At 42.1% G+C, this 19,088-nt stretch overlaps 1 protein-coding gene across 2 annotated transcripts; it reads left to right on the top strand.

Annotated features, from left to right (window-relative positions):
- The first annotated feature begins 796 nt into the window (after positions 1–796).
- hmg20b (high mobility group 20B) lies at positions 797–9,963 on the top strand. Of its 2 annotated transcripts, none has more exons than XM_079505890.1 (9): positions 797–887; positions 1,428–1,516; positions 3,415–3,615; positions 4,980–5,100; positions 6,450–6,502; positions 6,603–6,669; positions 7,828–8,043; positions 8,489–8,621; positions 9,160–9,963. In XM_079505890.1, exons 2-9 carry the CDS (start codon positions 1,433–1,435, stop codon positions 9,170–9,172), a joined length of 888 nt encoding a protein of 295 aa, XP_079362016.1. In that variant the 5' UTR covers positions 797–887; positions 1,428–1,432; the 3' UTR covers positions 9,173–9,963. The 2 variants fall into 2 exon arrangements, with proteins under 2 accessions (XP_079362016.1, XP_079362015.1); XM_079505889.1 differs by lacking the exon at positions 797–887 and adding an exon at positions 941–998.
- Positions 9,964–19,088: the final 9,125 nt, after the last annotated feature.

The raw sequence follows: 19,088 nt of genomic DNA, 5'->3' as shown, positions 1-19,088 counted from the left end.
TTGAACACCACACCACTGCAAACTACACAGAACCGTTATTAAATATTCTTCAATGATTTATTGTGTCTTACTCTTAACTTAAACTTTCTTACAGGTCGGCTAGCTGTGCTGCTGACTTTGGTGACGCGAGGTTAACATGTGTAACCTAACCTAACCTGCTGTCATGGCAACGCCATGAACGGCGTTAAGTTACGTATGGTATGATGTAGTGGCAGCGGTGGCCGAACGGATTGCGGAGCGGTCTTGATACCGGAAGGTCGCCAGTTCGAATCAGCGGTCCGACACGTTAAAATTACCACCGCTGAAGTGCCCTTGAACAAGGCATTGAACCACTACGATGAAATGTTCTATGAGCAGGGCCTGGCTGGAAACAAGTTCTTGAGCTTAGCCCAGATACCCTGGGTAAATATAGTAATCATTTCATGTCATATGACTCATTTCTCATTTTAGAGATAGTCGTTTGTCCAGGACAATTTGTTCGTATTTCTTCTTATACAATATTTTGGTATAAATTACTAAATACGTTAACAAACATCGGCTCCAGTGGTACATTGTAAGGTAGTTAAACGTAAAATAAATTATTATTATTATTAATAATAATAATAATAATAATAATAATAATAATAATAATAATAATAATAATAATAATAATAATAATAATAATAAATCGTAAAAAATGAACACGTGTGTTGGTTGTAGCCTAAGAGTTTGACTCTCGTAGATATATTTATCGATTCTGACATTTAAATGTCAGAATCGATAAATAGGCTACATCTACGAGAGATGTTGGTTGGTAGAATGAACTAACCAATCGTCGGGGCGCATGGCGTCAGCCAATCAAATGTGAGCCCCTCTTCCTGTTTGGGTAAGAAGAGGTTCATCATAAGGTGAGTAACGAAATGTTTTCTACGGCTAAAAGTAGCCGTTCTTTTTTACGATAAAAGCGCTGATTTGTGTGCATAAATGTCCACCCACCCGATGTCTAAACGATATGAACTGTACGTGTACTGTTTCTTGTAAGCGATCGCATTCGATTGCCGTATTTTCCATTGTCCGTTGCTTGCACGTCCCATGCGAATTGCAGTTTACATTTCGTTGCACGACGGTGTCGCATGCCGAAAATAGCCGATCTGCAAGCTCACAGCGCGTCGCATCCGCGACGCGTTGTGAGTTTATAGATCCTCTTATTTTCTATGCATGACCGAAATTAAGCAGCTAGCGTCGGCGAGCTAGTAGTACTATCTAGGGAGATTAAGTTACAAACCAGCGCTTTGTTTTGTAATAATACAGCCCCGTTAGCTGGTTAATTACTAAATGAGCGCATGTATCATTGCCGGTAGTTAATATGGTCATACTATGATATGTGCATTTATTTTGCTATTCGTCGTCGCTTGAGGATTGTTGGTGAACAAACTGCTTTTGCACAGGGATTATGGGAGGAGTGAAACAGGAGCAGAGCGATGCACCGCCGCAACCCAAAGGTACACATCCATCTGGACCAGCAGTACAAGAAGAGGTGAGTACTTGGTTTTTCCAATTTAGTTTATTTTCAGCACTTTCGGACAACAAAAATGCATGTCTGTGTGTGTAATGTACAGCAGTGCGATTTAGAACAAGAAAAATCCAAGGCACAAGCTGTTGTGTCCACCACTTTTCATAATAAGGTGTCTAGATGTCTAAAAAGGGGACAGGGAGAAGCATACTGCTTATAGTTATCGAGAGATAACATATCGTATGAAAATCCATGGCTGAGGGAAGTAGGGGTGCTGGGGCGGCTGGAGCACCCCCTCGGACAGAGGGCGGAAATAATAATTTTAATCAAAACAGATTTCTGTTACTAGGCCTTATAAATATGCTGTATCACAGTATCAGCGCCTTATCCTGGTTAATTGCCTGTGTCCGTTTGCTCATACATGGAGAGGGAAAGTAAAAGCCACTTTTCCACGTGTAAATTCCACTTGCATTTCGCACACCTACTGTAAATATCTTCCCGCGGCCATGCAAATATCATAGCAGTTAATTGTTTCCCATTGATTCCCAAGGTGGGAGTAGCATTAGGCAACATTTTTCAGGTGAAGGACCCCTAGCTGAGAGAGAGGGATGAAGCAGGGACCCCTACTAAGCTAGTAAGCTACTGTATAAAATGGTGTTGCATGACACAATCATAGATAGCTTCCTAGACTTGTTTGACAGCACTGTCACGCTATACTCATACTGTAAAGGTGGTTGCACACTGTACGCGTTTTTCGGAAAAAACGACGGAGAAACGCTGCTAAAAATCCGAAAAACGCGCTCTGTGTGCAGGGACCTTTTGTGTTGTGTAAATTAATGTACCTGTATTTTGTTTAAGACATCTAACCACATCATCCCTGCTTATAGCCGCAATTTGCAACTCTATATTTTTTTACAATGGGATGAATATAGAGTTGCAATACCCTCCATTGACTCCCCACTCATCATATTGCGTTTGCGATCTGCTGGTCTTAAACGACGTTAAACTCACCAACATTGCAGCTGTAGTCCAAGCTTGAATTATGCTCTTTCAATCTGCCAAGCTTGTTTTTCATAAAAATCCCCCGTAGACATGTTATGAGCTACTTTCTGTCCAAAATATTCCACAAGTGATATTCCTGCCGTAATATTCAACCTGCCGTAAAACAAGACGTGTGGGAGAGCGCTTGTTTAATAGAAGGCCGTGCGTGACGGGGCGTCGCGCTGCGTCGGCCTCTTCTTTGGGTGTCTTACCTGCGCAGGTAAGATTCTATTAAACAAGCGCGGAGTCAATGGAGGGTATTGCAACTCTATATTCATCCCATTGTAAAAAAATCTAGAGTTGCAAATTGCGGCTACCCTGCTTATAGTATAGCTTTCGTACTTTGTTTGCTCCTTTCCCCCTTTAAACGACACCTCAAGTTCATAAAGGCTCGGAGCGTGAGGCCTTGTTAACTTGTAAATCTGATCTGCTATTTTTAACAACCCCATGTGATAATTAGGCCTGTCACAATTATTTGAGATAATTGCAATTATTTTGCATATATATTGCAATAGTCACAATCGTCATCATTGTTTCCATGTGTTGAAATGTGTAGAAACCTTACAACGCATCACGTGTTGTAAACTTGTAATCAGCTATTTCTACTATTTTTTCTGCTAGTATTGTATACTTTAATTAAAATTAAAGTATAGAATTATTAAATGTCAATAATTTGTTTGTATATTTAAATTGTTTGTCATATCTGCCCCATGCAATTTTTGATTACGAAGCCTAAAAGGCAAACAGAAATGATGTTTTTATTCATATGTTTCAATGCCACAAACACAATTTAATTGTTTTCGCAATTATTTCTGTGACAATTAATCGTCCACTTAACCATGACAGCGCTAGTGATAATACATATTTCCCTAAATCTGTAGCCAAAGAAGAGAGGGTGGCCAAAGGGGAAGAAGAGAAAGAAGGTGCTGCCCAACGGTCCCAAGGCACCAATAACGGGATATGTGAGGTTCTTGAATGAGCGACGCGAACAGATGCGATCCCAGTACCCAGAGTTGCCTTTCCCAGAAATCACAAAGAGACTTGGAGCAGAGTGGAGTCGATTAGCTGCTGGTGACAAACAGGTAGCCAATGTGGATTCAAAGGCGTGTTTATGTGTTTAAGTGTCTATGCAAAGTTGCACTTCACTGTGATCAGTGAAGTGCCCCCCGAACCTCAAATGACGTCACATTGTAGGCTCTACAGAGCCGAACCGACTTTTATTCGGCTCTAAAATAGGAGTATGAATCGCGCCTTAGTGCTCTGGCATATGCTGTGGTACAGGACGCATTATTAATTTGCCCCAAATCACACATAATTCTGATTTGTCTATTATTCATACCTACAGACTGATTTTCAAATATAATTTCACAATATATAGTCATAGCCTAAAGGGCCTTGCAAACGTGAAGCGAGGATGCAGGCGTTGTTGCCTGGATCAACACAGGTCTCCTCCAGGTCTGTTGAAGAGGGGCGCAACAACGCAAGCGTAAAAAAAAAAGCTAAACAGAATCCAGGTCTGGTGAGTCGCGGGCGTGTGCACGTAACGAGCATGCGCGCAACAAATTCACAGGACCGCGCTCACGTAAATACGCTGCTTATGTTGTCGCACCGCAACTTCTCAGAGCAAAAACGCAGGTCTCATTGAAAATGAACTATAGGCGCGTTTTATCGCTCCCCGTTTGCAAGGCCCTTAATGCATTTGGAAAAGATTAACAATTACACATGTTTCAATAACAATACAATTACGTGGCTTTGTAACATGCTGCTAACCATCTATAAGGTGTGTGTGTGTGTGTGTGTGTGTGTGTGTGTGTGTGTGTGTGTGTGTGTGTGTGTGTGTGTGTGTGTGTGTGTGTGTGTGTGTGTGTGTGTGTGTGTGTGTGTGTGTGTGTGTGTGTGTGTGTGTGTGTGTGTGTGTGTGTGTGTGTGTGTGTGTGGGGTGGTTAGAGTTTCGCGATTACATACAAAGTCAATGCAAAGACAAGAATTGCGCGAACGGGCGTGGCGCTACCTGGCGCGCTACAAACAGGACGAAACGAGTCGAATATTCAGGTCTGAACGCAGCTTTAGAGTCACTTTTGCCTCACTTCTTTAAACGGACATCGTACTCTGTTTAAAGTGCTCTAAACAAACATTAGAAAGTCTGTAGACTTGGCTGCCACATAACAACACGTGGGGGCTGTTTATTGTCATTAAAAGTCCATAGATTTGGCTGACATATGCGAAAGCCAGATGATGGAGGGGATAGCGCCCCTTAATAAATGTAGGACATCTCACCGACATCCCACCTTCTCTCCATATTTGGGCAAGACTGATGAAATGTTGAAATCAATACAATGTCAGAGATCCACATGAAGACCATGACGTTATTAGACCATGTCTTATTAGAACTTTCCATTCATTTAAAGCTATGACGAAATCAGGTGTGTTGTTTGTGTGCTGACAGCGCTACCTGGACGAGGCAGATCGGGAGAAAGAGCAGTACGCCCGGGAGCTGAAAGCGTACCAACAGAGTGAGGCCTTCCAGATAACCACTGCTAAAATACAAGACAAGAAGGTCAAGAAAGGTAACAAATGGCATTCATAGTGTGACGTGTATTCTGGTTTCTGCTACAGATGTCTACTAGGTGGATATGGGAGGGCCATCAGCGCAGGTCTGGAGCACCTGGGGCCGGTGCTCTCAGGCTATCTCATTCTCTCCTTGCACATTTGGTTTGTTTTTGAGTGGTGCAACCACTCCTATAGACAGCTATGTGTGTGGCTGGCTGGCTGTGTCCGAGCACGAAAATTGAGTTTGGTTTGTTTGCACAACCAAGTGTCACTGTTGCTGTTGCGCTGTATATATGATGATTTGGGATGTTACAGTACAGTACAGCACCCTGGCCGCGTTCTTCCGGGGACCCCTGGGGACCCCCACACAGAGTTGCACTACTCACTTCACACGGGTGTGATTTAAAAAAAAATTAAAGCCATCATCCAACACCAACACCATACTTTACAGGGGTCGACAATATAACTGGCCCGGTGGCCCAGATGTACTTTCCAGATCATCCGTGCCAGTAGAAGTTATCAATGGAAAAAATGCCTTGAAAATTATTTAATAATAATTTCACATTCATGTGAAATCGTCTCAGTAATTACCACTAAAACAAAAGCGTTACGTGATCCAGAATCCAGAAAGGTGCGCAGCGCTGTGCCCACCTGTGAGGAACAGCGTAGGCTGGTCTGCAAGCAGTTCACAGCAAATTGTTGGTATATAGTGTTTGTTAGTTCAGTAACATAGGTCTCCCTGTCTCTCCAGCTCTTTGGTAAACCTAAAATACATTTTCAGTTAGGTTACAATTACAAATGTCATCCAATCAGGAGATAGAACTCCACTAAGATCATTTATCAGTTTGTGTTCCAGGTACAATTCTGTCTGATTGGATATAATCATTGAAAATGAAAATCCTGAAAATGTATTTTCAGAACTTGAGAGATGTGGAAACCCCTCTTACTGAACAAATCCTCTTTAGCAGCGGCGGGAAAGAACTCAACTTGTATGCACGTGTAAGAGGCTGTGTCCAAAGAGCACATGATATTGTTGGTTTCAGGCAGAAACCTCTTATCTCCATATTTTAACTTTGTTTTTTGCAAATGAATGCCTTACGTGATCCTACTACAGCCGCATAACACAAAAGTAGCGGAGCTGCAAGCTCGTTTAGCAATTTTTGACTTTGAATCCTGAAAAGTAACAGTTTTGAACATATGAGGTTTCAACCCGACAGAGACATGGCCCACAACAAATGTAAAGCGCTGGAAAACGCGTCATGCGGCTCAAGGGGAGTGCATGCCAGGTGCACCGTACCATAGGAAAACAATGGTTTTGCTTGCGATGTGGTTCTGGCGACCCTTAACTCATGTTTTTGTTTTTCAGAGGACTCTCCATCAGTCATTATCAATGCTACCGCCACATCGGCATTACCAAAGGTATACAAACGATCCTGCGACTCTTGGTGTTAGTGTATATGTTTATTATAAACAAACATGCTGGGTGGACCTTTATGAATGCACGATTGTTGTCATGTAGGCTTCTGAGCTGCCCAGCAGATTTGACATCCCCATCTTCACAGAAGAGTTCCTGGATCAGAACAAAGGTAACAAGACAAGCTGTTTGGTCAAATAAGGTGGGCGGGGAAGGCGTTCCACAGTTCGGGGGAGTGGGGGGGGATTGTATACACGCTACCCCATGCAGTCTATAAATCCCATTGTTCTGTTGGGTGAAAATATGACATGGCACTTCCCAATGCCTTTTGTGTGTCAAGAGCACACAATGGAAAATCACAGCCGACATACCAGCCATTTTACATGATCAATTCCAGCGGGTACAGGCTTTAGTTCCGACACACACACCAAAGTGATTTCCGCATGATGTCGGACCTTTGGTGTGTCGGATAAGCGTGCGCACCCCATTCCAGCGTCTGCATCGCATGTCATCATGTCTGGATTTTGCCATAGAAAATCTCAGGTAAGCATCTGATTGGCTCGGTTGCTACGGAAGTCCATAGTTGGTCTATGCTTAGCTTAGTTCATTTTCAATTTAGGCATTTAGAAGACTTTCTTAATATTGATCTAGGGTCATAGGTAAACAAAGAACATATTCCTCAGTCTAAACAGTAAAATATCAAGAAAAAATATATAATCTGTGTTTTAGGTCTACACTGTTTTAGGTCTACACTGACCTGGCATCTGTCTACGACGTTTTAGCCTTTGCATAAGCCTGCAAGGTCAAGTCTAAGCCGGTGGAGGTCTATAAATTGGTAAATTCATATGGCTGTCACACATTTACGGTGTGGCTCTGCAGGAGAGTGTGTGTGTGTGTCTGTCTGGTTTGTCCGGAACTGAAGCATTTAGCACCAAATGTTTTGTGCACATGGCAAGTAGGCCAACTTAGTACGTCCATGCAGTTATTTTCATATGTTTTTATTGTCTTCCATTTTATAATGTAAGTCAATGGGGCTTGTATCAGGCTGAAACGATGCCCATATTTTGAGATGTCTTGCATAATGTCATGGATATGCCAGCATAAATGATAAAAGCTGGGTGCATGCAACATTGTCATTTTTGTCCTACAATACATTGCCTCACTACAAATCAAATGTCCATTTTATTCCAGCACGAAGATAGAAATCGCTTTACACAAGGCATTGGGGACTATTGCCGTATGTCAGAATTTCACATCCTCATGATAGAACAATGGGATTCACATCAAATGTTAGCAAAGCTAACCTGAAACATTTTCTATCTGTTCTCAGCTCGAGAGGCTGAACTCCGCCGGCTGCGTAAGGCCAATATTGAGTTTGAGGAGCAGAATGCAGTGCTGCAGAGGCATATCAAGGACATGTACAATGCTAAAGAGAGGCTGGAAGCAGAACTGGGACAGGATGAGCTTCGTACCCAGGCACTGCACAAGCGCTTGCTGGCCATAAAACACACACTGATCAGCAGTCTTTCATCAGTCGCTCTGCCAGGTGAGCTAACCACGGACTTTATTCTCCTGACTAGGAAAATACAGAACGAAGGCAGGAAGTGATATTCTAGGCAAGATATTAGTCAGAATGTCTACAACAACATGTCACAATAACATTGAAATGGTATGTTATCCTTATCACTAGTAGATAGTGTGCTATTTTCTTGAAAACAAGAAAGCTGTTTTGAGTTTCCTAAGCAAAGATTTCTGGCGATCTGTAGAATCTCAGGCCTATAAGTTAAGCTACATGTTTATTATTACAAATAAGTTGTGTGCTTCGGGTGTGACAGTACAGTACAGTGACACTACAGTACAGTAGAGGGACGGCTCACCGGAACCGGCCCGGGCCCCTGGGTGTGTTCCTGGGGGTCTGGATATTCCGGGGACCCCCACACAGAGTTGCACCACTTTTTTTTTACCTTGACCCTGTTTCTATTTTCCATCAGGTACAGGTGAGACCCCATCTCTAGGGAACTTGGACACATATCTGAGCCGTCTGAGTGTTGTGCTTGAAAGCAACCCTCACAAGCACCGTGCTTTCCTCACCCAGCTGCGAGAAGTCCTGGCTCACCTGGACAGGTAACTATATAAATTATAATCATGGTCAATGGTCATGTTATGAATGTTTGTCTCATATGGTCGTGAGCCATAATTTGCACATGTTCATGAAGTGATACTTTACTTAAAGCGATACTATGAACACCAAATACTGGTTTAACCAATTTAGGACGGAAACCCCTTTGGGGGTTTTTACCTTTTCAAGACGTGAACCCCTTTTGGGGTAGTAGTTGCTATGTACAGTAGCCTATAGTATAGAAGGCATAGAATCGGCCACAGGTCTAAATGGGTTGAAAAAAGAAATGTCTTTACTTTATTTTATGTCAAACTCTGACATACAATAATTGCAAGTGGTCTTGACACTAGCTGTTTTGGGAATTTGGCAAGTTGCTTCGACCTATAAATGAAAAAGCTGGGAAGCGCTATTACTAACATCCATTTTATTAACTTAAGTCAAGTCTGATGTGCTAACTGCAGTTTTCATCTTTCCAGTCAATATGCATTCAATACTGTATATGTGATGTTATACTGTATATTTGTCATCTTATCTTATTGTCAGTGAGAAATTATGAAGAAGTTGCAGCCGTCCATCCATTCCCTGCTTATGATGTACAGATGACGGTCTCTGTGATGTGTAAATATTTGCCATTCATCTGTAACTAACATCTAAAGGACAAGACTGCAAAAAGTGCAAAACACCACGCATTGTCAGGTTCATTTGTCAATACGATGTATGGTACATACCGTATGATCATGCAGAACGTGTGTATTCTTGCACAGTATTAATTGTGAGTGTAAGCCTATGTTGCAGTGTGGAGAATATTACAGTTCAATTCAGGGAAGGAATTTTATTAAATCTCAGAAATTCTGTTTTTATCAAGTAGTACTTAACCTACTAATTATATTTACAGTAATTTACACAGTAGATATCTGTTCTTTCAATTAATTAAAATGTAATCGAGTTGCTTTCTGAAATGACTGAAATTAAGGCATTTGGACTCAAACAGTTTGTTTTTGTATTCGCTGGTACCGTTTAGTCTCAGACATTGGTTTTATGGTCTGTGCAATAAGAGAAGCCTAGTTGTCAGTTTACAGTACATGCCTTTATGGCATTGTGTGTGAGATCATAGTTTCCAGATGGAAAGCTTAATTTGAAATGAGGAGAGTGATAATTAGGGGGGGGGGGAAAATGAGGTCATAAGTGTTTGACATGGTATTGTGACATTGATAAGTGATATGGTTTGGGTTTTGGGATTGTTTGTCTTTGTAAATTTGTTGAAGTTTGTACCATGTATTGAATGAAAAGAAATGTTAAATGAAATCACGTTACATCCATTTGCAATAAAAGTGAATATAACGATTATGGCCTATATTTTGTGGTCATCATATTGGGTCTTATTCAACTTGCTCTGAAGTACTGGAGGTGTTGGTGGGAAACCGTATTAATGCATTAAGTCATCATTTATGAAAATGATCAGTGTACAATATAATGTGCTTTTTATAGACCAATAGAGGGATTGCATATTTGCCAACCATGAAATTATTCCCATCATATAGGAATAATCCATCACAGATATTCAATGGATTAAAGGGATCCCTGGCTAATAAGCCTTACATGCCTTAGTCAAGTGCATTTTATAGTGTGGGTGTGTGTGTGTGTGTGTGTGTGTATTATATATATATATATATATATATATATATATATATATATACATACACACACACACACTACGGTTCTCCCTAGTTTTATTTTCTTCCTGATGATTTATAGCTATGCACATTTAATGTTTTCTTTTGCTATGTTTTGTGTCCTTGATATGTTTTATGTATTGCTGTTGTAAAGTGCACAGAGACCCCTTGGGGTGATTTTGTACTATAAATAAAAAATAAACTGAAACACACACACATACACACTGCGTTTAAGGACTACAAACTGTAGTCTTGTTACTTTTTATAGAGAGGTCTCACCATTCACTCTTTAGGAGCTAGACTCGACATCAACATTGACGTCCAGTAGAGGGAGCTGTTGAACCACACCAAAATGATAAATGAATGAAATCCAAAGCAAAGCAAAGTTACTATATTTACCCAGGGTATCTGGGCTAAGCTCAAGAACTTGTTTCCAGCCAGGCCCTGCTCATAGAACATTTCATGGTAGTGGTTCAATGCCTTGCTCAAGGGCACTTCAGCGGTGGTAATTTTAACGTGTCGGACCGCTGATTCGAACTGGCGACCTTTCGGTATCAAGACCGCTCCGCAATCCGTTCGGCTACCGCTGCCAAGTATGGTCTTTGTATTCGTTTATGGGTCAAATTTTTTTGTTTTGCATTGTTCCATGTACTAGATGGGGGCCAGGCCGTAGAGCACTGAGTCGGTAACGATGGAAGTTGTTAGATCCATTCCCCACCCGCTATGCAATACCAGTTGTACCCGTGTCAGAGTACCCGTTCCTCCCATCTGTCTGTGTCCCTTTTATGCCCATATACCGGTATGCAGATTTATGTATCTGTCTCTCTGTGTGCCTTTATTCCTATATTTGGAGTTGTGTCAGGCATGCCCAATTATGGAGTGTTGTGATGTCAGAACAGGCCAGCTCCATAGATAGAGCCTGGGCATGGGCCCTGTCCAGAGCCCGGGCAGAGGCCTTTTGTGGCGGTTCTGGACAACCGTTGGTCCGACCAACTCAACACCGGTGGGGCGAACGGTTCTCGAGTTGCGTGGATTACAGACGTACATACACACACACAGAGACTTGGTGCATTCATAGATAGATAGATGTTATACGCAAATAATGGAACAGGAGCGCACACCAGATGAACTGTTTCAAAGAAAGGATGTCGCACAGCTCGTATAGCCACGATGCAATAACTTTGCTAATTTTACTAATATATTGACACAGTAAAAGGTCTTCTTCAGGGTATGATATGTTACCATATATTATATAGTACATGTATGTTACATACTATACATACTCGCCTATAGGATTCCTTTTGTCATATAAATTCATACGGCAAAAGACTGCATTGGATGATCTTGTCCTGTTTGTGCAAAGTGTCAACCTACACGTTCTTCCCTATAGTTGCTTTCTACAACAATGTCTCCCCTGTTGCTCTACATTGACGCGTAGTATCAGTGGTTCTGATACTTGAACATTTCTAAAGGTTTCACGGCCTAACCACGTGACCTTAAGTGGTCAGATGGTTGGGCCGTGTGCATTTTCAGAGCACGTTTATTTTAATGGTCGATCAATCGATTATGTTCCGACTTGGATCCGACTTGGATCAATGGATGTTAGAACTAATACGTAAGTCCTATTTAAGTTCTTATTTGTTGGAATGATGAAAACTCACGTTTTATAGTTTTAAAGAAAGAATACCATGATCTCTTTTTTTACATTAATTTATATAAATGTTATCTATCATTAAAATCGTGTTTTGCCCATTATTCCCAAATAATTGGCAAAACAAATATTGTAATCATAAGTTAACATAAGATAACAGAACGAGTGTTTTAAATGATGATGATGGTATTGGGGTCAAATCATGTATTGAGGGCTGGGAGATGCTTACAATCACAATCACAATGTGTTTCAGCATCCGGCTCTGCCCCCTCCTCATCATCCATCATCGCCTTGACGTCATGTTTCGGTAGCTGTCCACAGAGCAGCGGTGCTGAAGCTGAACAAGATGGCTGTGCGCTGGGGAGCAGAGAGCTGAAACCAAGAAGAGTGTGAGAAACAGTCGTAAAAATTCACCCAAATCTACATAGTAAGCCGACAAGAGTCTCGGCAGTGAGACTGTATTTTGTGAAGGGTGAAAACCCACAGTAGCCGTAGCCAGGTAGCAACGCTAGGCTTCTGTCACCTGCCCACTTTACTGTTCGGTTTGTATTGAAGTGATTAGCAGCACGAAGGGAGCCGGTGGAACGATCAAGGCACGTTTAAGACATGTCATTGCTGTGTGTCGGAGGTGAGTAAAATACATTCGAGTTTAAAATAATCTTGCTGTTTATTTCCGAGACCACTTAACTTGTTCAGCTTGAAGTCTTTTCAGCTTGTTGAGTGGATAAATATGTCAGATTATAGTTTATCGATTTCCACGGGACTATAACTGAATGAATGACTGACTGCATTCTACTTTTCACTGGAGAAACGCTAGTTTCTGCTGTAGGCTAATAACTCGAGTGAAAAGTAAAACACCTGGAAAGTATGCGATGTCGTTATTTCAACCACGAGGGCTATATTTAGCTTTTGATTAAATCACTTGAACCAATTAAACCTCTCTTCTGCTGAATGAAGTCCTAAAGTCTATCCAAGCTGGATGGAGACAGAATTTACAACTGAATCTATTTTTGATTGGAATGCTGTCTGTGGTCGCATAGATAGCTTTGGGTAGTGGTAGTCACTGTACAACAAGTTAGACCTCGACTTCATTTCCAATTACCTGACGGTATAACTAACGTTGCTCATGCTCTTTGTTGTATGTGTATAATCTGTGCATGGGCGTTTACTCTGTGCGGTGTTGTGGTTCTTTGATGCTCACGCTGTCCACCAACCACGTGATTGGCAATTTAACGTGTTATTTCGCGTTTTGATTTAAAGTAATTTACGCAAAGTAATTCATGTCAACGCCAACTGACGCCCAAGATGCAGTTTGTAATGCTGTTTAATCAGTGTAATATTAATGTCGTTTGTGAAGTTTTACATGTAGCTACCATAGTTGTTTGTCTGGGATCTCGCTCTCTCTCTCTCTCTCTCTCTCCCTCCCTCCCTCTCTCTCTCTCGCTCTCTCTCTCCAGAGAAACATAGTAGCCTACAGAAAGAGGTGCCAAGAGAGATTTGGTCTCTAGAGCTACGACTTCTACTGTATAGACAGTGTAGCACTGTACTAGTCATAGAAGTATAATTCAAAACCAAGTTGTTTTAAAAGGATATGTCACTTTCAAACATGTTTGGGGTCATTTTAACATGTGCTTTTGTGTGCACCCCAGACAGTTTTTAAGTTGTAAAGTAAAACATGGCCCCCTCACGCATTAGAAGGACAGTATTAGTCACCAGAGCCAAGGAGCATGTTTTTGATGAATCTGAAATGGAGTTTGAAGTTAGAATGGGTTTATATAAGAAGGGGGCGTGTCAGACAAAATGAACATCAAATATGTAAATTCTGAATAAGAAAACTTAAAAACTGTCTGTGGTCCTCATGTACAAGTAAAAATGACCTGAAACATGTTTGAAAGTGATATTTATTTCATGAGATAAACCTAGATAACTACACAGTCCTTCAAAGCAGATGTGCTTGTTTAGCAGTAGTGTCTCAGAGTCAGAGCCTCAGCCTGATGGCCTCAAAAGTCTAATATCTCCCCTGGTCCATGGTATCCCTTTGGTCTAGTGGTTAGGATATTGGACATAAACGCGGGAGACCCAAGTTCGAATCTTGGGTGTTACATTGGTGTCGTGACCCGGATCGGGTTTCCCCGTGCAGGGAGGAGGTCAAAAGGGAGGTGAGTGTTGCAGAGTGGCTCAGAGCCTCAGTCTGATGGCCTCAACAGTCTAATATCTCCCTTGGTCCAGGGGGATATCCTTTTGGTCTAGTGGTTAAGATATTGGACTTTCACGCAGAAGACCCGAGTTCGAATCCCGGGCAGACTCGGAGCCTCTGCCCGATGAGAAACAGGCAAAAAAAAGCCTTTTAGGCTAGTGACTAGTCACTAGTGGATAAGATGTTTCACGTGGGAGACAGTCACACCAGGTTAGAATTCCGGTCACTACACTTGTTTGAAGCCTCAGTTAGTTCTACAATATTTGACCCGTGTACCACACGACTGCAGCATTATAGAGGGTCACCCCGTGTACCACACGACTGCAGCATTATAGAGGGTCACCCCGTGTACCACACGACTGCAGCATTATAGAGGGTCACTCCGAACGAGGCAAGCCACATGCTTCCACATGCTTCCGTGTACCACACGACTGCAGCATTATAGAGGGTCACTCCAAACGAGGCAAGCCACTTGCTTCCATTTTGGTATAAGAACTGCATGTGCTCTCTTGTCTCTTTACAAAGTGTCCAGCATTGTCAGACTGTCGAACAGAAGACATTGTGAAGCAGTATGTCCAGGGGCTTCTGTGGGTTTAATGAAAACTGAAGTTGGAGCATTTGGTTGTTGTCGGGCAGAAACCTTGCATCTCGATATGTAAACTTTTTTTCCGTAAATTAATACCTAATCAGGTTATTTTTTTCCCCCATTTCCTAATGGTTTTAGACATACAAGTTTCCCACCCGATAGTGACGATATGTGAGAGCTTGCTATGTTGCAGTCATCAGAGTGGTGGTGCCTCGTGCTGCACACACACACACACACACACACACACACACACACACACACACACACACACACACACACACACACACACACACACACACAGCTGTCTGGATTGAGACACATCCTCTTGTGGTCCCTTCATGTCTTGAAGCTTTGTTGTCATAGCAACCCCAGTGGTGGTTTTGGCCTCCATTGGCGTTTTCTCATTAGTCTGTGTCACTACAGACCTTGAACGATGCTAGTATTATTGTCATATATGTATGGCAGGTTTCTGACGTTTGTAAGGGGATATGACGAGAGCTGTTAACCTTGGTCGGCGTGGCGAGATTCATGTAGAATGACGCTTTACTGACAGGCTTCAGAACAACCACAGAATTGCAATACAATTATGTACACTGTTATGTTGGTTTAGATTAGAATAATTTAACTGCAGTATTTCACTGTTCTGTCAGAGTATACCCTAGGCAAAGTCACAGAAACTGACCAAATAAGAAGTGGTGATCCTATTCCTGCTAATTGTAGACATAGTGAAAGAGAGCAAGATACTCTCTATAGGTAACTGGACGAATATGCACAGTTAGTCTACCTTTACAAACAATATTCCGAGAGTGACCCATAGGAGACTTATCCTCAATAATAACACCTTCTCCTATACATGCATTATGCAAGCAGCCGCTAGAGACTATTTAAATATGCATTTCAGATCATTAGTGAAGAATGTTGCACATCTGAATACAGAGATGAATATGATTTAGAATTGGTTGGTTTGTTTCTCCTTGGCCAGCACTGTTTCCTTGAGACAGTTTAGAGATATTATCATATCAACAGTTTAGAGATATTATCATATCAAACATACAGCTATTTCTGTGCATGAATGACAAACAATGTTGTTTGGAGTCTAGACATTGTTGGATTTGTCCAGTGGACACTAATGTATTGTTGCTGTTGGGCAGAAACCTCCTATCTCCATATTTAAACGGTTTGTGTTTTTTCGTAAATGAACACCCTACTTTATCATACTACAGCATCACACAAAAGTATAAAAATCACACTCGTGTGAAGTGACAGGTGCCTGTTAATGTTTGTTTAAAGTGCTTTAAACAAACCTTAAAACTTTGGCTGCCACATGACGACAAGTTTAGTGCTCTAAACAAACATCAAGTCCATAGACTTGGCTGCTACTCTATGTTCGTTAAAAGTGCTCTAAACAAAGTCCATAGACTTGGCTGCCTTATGACGTAATTCCGAAAGCCAGACGTTGGAGCTCCCAACGCTCCAGCGCTAGCCCTCAAAAAGTAGCAGATCTGCAAGCTTGAAATGCATTTTTGAGCTTGTCGATCTTCTACTTTTGCTATTTTGGAATTTGGATCCTGAAAAGTAACAGTTTTGGACATATGAGAGGTTTCCACCCAACAGAGACATAATGATGGTATATGTCACACTATTACTTTGTGAACCAAATTCTATTTAGTTAGTATTTGTGATGTATGTTGTCATAACAAACACATACAGTATATGTTACAACTCTATCAGTGTAATATCTTTGTCATATTTAATTATTTGTCCTTGTTTAGAGTCTTGCTCTAACTAACAAACTAGATAGGTAGCCTACTTGCATTCATAGTTTATACATTTTAGTTGCAGTTGTCATTCTTCATAACCCTATAAAATGGATTTCTTATTGGGACCTCTTAGTGACTGTGAGATATGGTGTAGTTTCATGGCACATTCTAATCAATATTAATTTCAATGACATATCCCTCTGGCATATAAAGTATGTGACTTAATGTTTTCTGACAGGGACTGAGGGAAGGCAATATGAAACTTGGGGTCTTTCAAACTGAGTTGTGAGTGTTTGTGCACACGGAAATGTTCTGCATCAGACTCGCTCTGGGGTGTGGGGGGTCCTCCTTTGTAAGTGTTTGATTGGAAAATCGCAGGAAATAAAAAGCCCTTTAGCTCTCTTGAAACAACATCTGACTGTATTTGTCCAATTTAGCTACGCAAAGAAAGGGTTCACAGGAAATATATATGTGCCACTCAAGAAATATGTGCCACTGGTTTAGTATTATGCCTGTGAGCCGAGAGTACCCCCATTCCCTTTTCCCACCCCCACACATTGGCAACCCCCCCCCCAACCCCCCATACACTTCTATCACGCTAAAGTGGTTATTTTTAGTGTTGGGGATGCAGCTCACCCTGGCCAATGCTCGGCTGCACAGAGAGATTAATGTAGCACGAGGGAAAGCGATAGAAAGCGGCGCACACGTGCTCTGCTTCCACATGGCAGGAGGAGAACCCAGGAGTGAGGGAGTGAGGTGTCAAGAGAGAGAGAGAGAGAGGGAATCCAGAGCGGGTGGGGATGGTGAGAGAGGGAGAGAGAGAGAGAGAGAGAGAGAGAGAGAGAGAAATAAAAGACAACTGGCAGAGCTTCTCTGAATTAGCCTTCGTAAGCAGCAGGAGGGCGAAAAGAGACGGCTCATTTGAGCAGCTCTTTTGTCAACTGTGTACAGCACCTCCTTCCCCCCACCCACCCATCTACCAGTAACTGCTTTGTAGGCAGTTTGAATATAACAAAGGGGGATATCACTTTGTAATCAGCAAAGGATTCATATTGACTACTGTGGGATGGAAGATGACTGACACACCCAGCTCTGAGTCCAGTTATAGTTTGACTCAGGCCAGGTGTGTCTGCTTAAATCATCCTCCATCCCACAACTACATCATCGATTCCTCCTCCTGCTTCACTCATGAGGAGGGCGTCCAGATGATAAGCATTGTCCTAAGGGGGTCTTTAGTGGCGATGCTATTTTTGGAAGTCCATTTTTCTGCAGCGATTGTGCTGAAAGGGAAAGTGAATCCAGAAACATCCTCGCCATTAAATCAATTCACTGTGTCTTCAACTCCCCAAATCCATAATGGCTCTTACGAGACAACGTATTTGTTTTTGGTTCACTCAAAAAGCATACAACAGTAATGTTGTTGTAGTTGGGGGCGTATTTGCCGAGTAGATTTACACTGACCCAGAATTCATGCTCTGCATTTATCCAATCCTAATAGCTATTAGGATTGGATAAATGCCTGATTTATAATTAGTTTCACGCTGGTGTTGCATGCTGAAAATAGCAGATATACAAGCTAACAACGTGTCAAATTTGTGATGTGTTGTGAGCTTGTATATGCTATTTACTGAGCACTCAGACTTTAACCCCCAGCTCCCCGGTTGCTGTGGAGTGTGGAACTAAGCTGAGAGGACACAAGCGGACTACTTGGGAGGCAGCGACTAAGCTTCTGTATATGGAGCAGCTGGTCAGTAGGTCAGGAGGAGTGGCACTTTTTTCTGGTTCCCACAAGGTCTCTGCAAACGTTTGGATGTCAAGCAGTGTGTGGTGTCTGAACTCTGAAGATTGCCTATAGTCCTCTGAGGGAGGAAGTCCCCACGGAAAGGACTGTCATTTTTGAATGCTGCAGCTGCACCAATCCTTTCTTTCATTCTCATGCTGTTACTCTTGGGTGTTTTTGAGCGCTACCTAACCGCTCCAATGAACAGTTGTGTGTGTGTGTGTGTGTGTGTGTGTGTGTGTGTGTGTGTGTGTGTGTGTTCATAATATGACCTAAAGTGGCACTGTTGAGCATTAATTGGTGCTTTGGCATGGGGGGATCAGATCAACATATGGAATGAATTCTGTACTGGCCATTTTTGGAGCGTGTCTTGAGTGTACAGGGTTTAATGAGGTCAGATCAACATATGGATTGTCAGAACAGGTCAGCACCACATATGGAGATCTAAGGGTGGCAGCGGGGGCAGTGTCTTGAGTGTACAGGGTTTGATGAGGGCCTAGTTAACACTCCCATCGCCCAGGACGAAGTACTTTGTCCTTTCTATTAGTAACGCCCGTCGCCCAGGACGAAGTATTGTCCAAAAGACGAAGATTATTGATATGAGAACGGATCGCATGGCTCTATAGCCCAGGCGCGCCTGCTGGGCAATCCTCGGTGACGCGCAAGAGTGAGACGTCATCGAAAAACCTCCCCTGTTTAGCTGATGAAAACGAAAATCTTAAAACGTTCATAACTCGCGATCTAAATCATCCCGTCTTTTTATGAAAAAAGATCCTGTGTTAGACGACGCTCCGCAGTCCAGTCGCTAGTCTCGATAGATTTATT

This window comes from Electrona antarctica, assembly GCF_951216825.1.
Source record: "Electrona antarctica genome assembly, chromosome: 7".
NCBI classification, from domain to species: Eukaryota; Metazoa; Chordata; class Actinopteri; order Myctophiformes; family Myctophidae; genus Electrona; species Electrona antarctica.
Note: the sequence above shows the minus strand (reverse complement) of the source record. Positions and strands in the feature narration are given on the sequence as shown.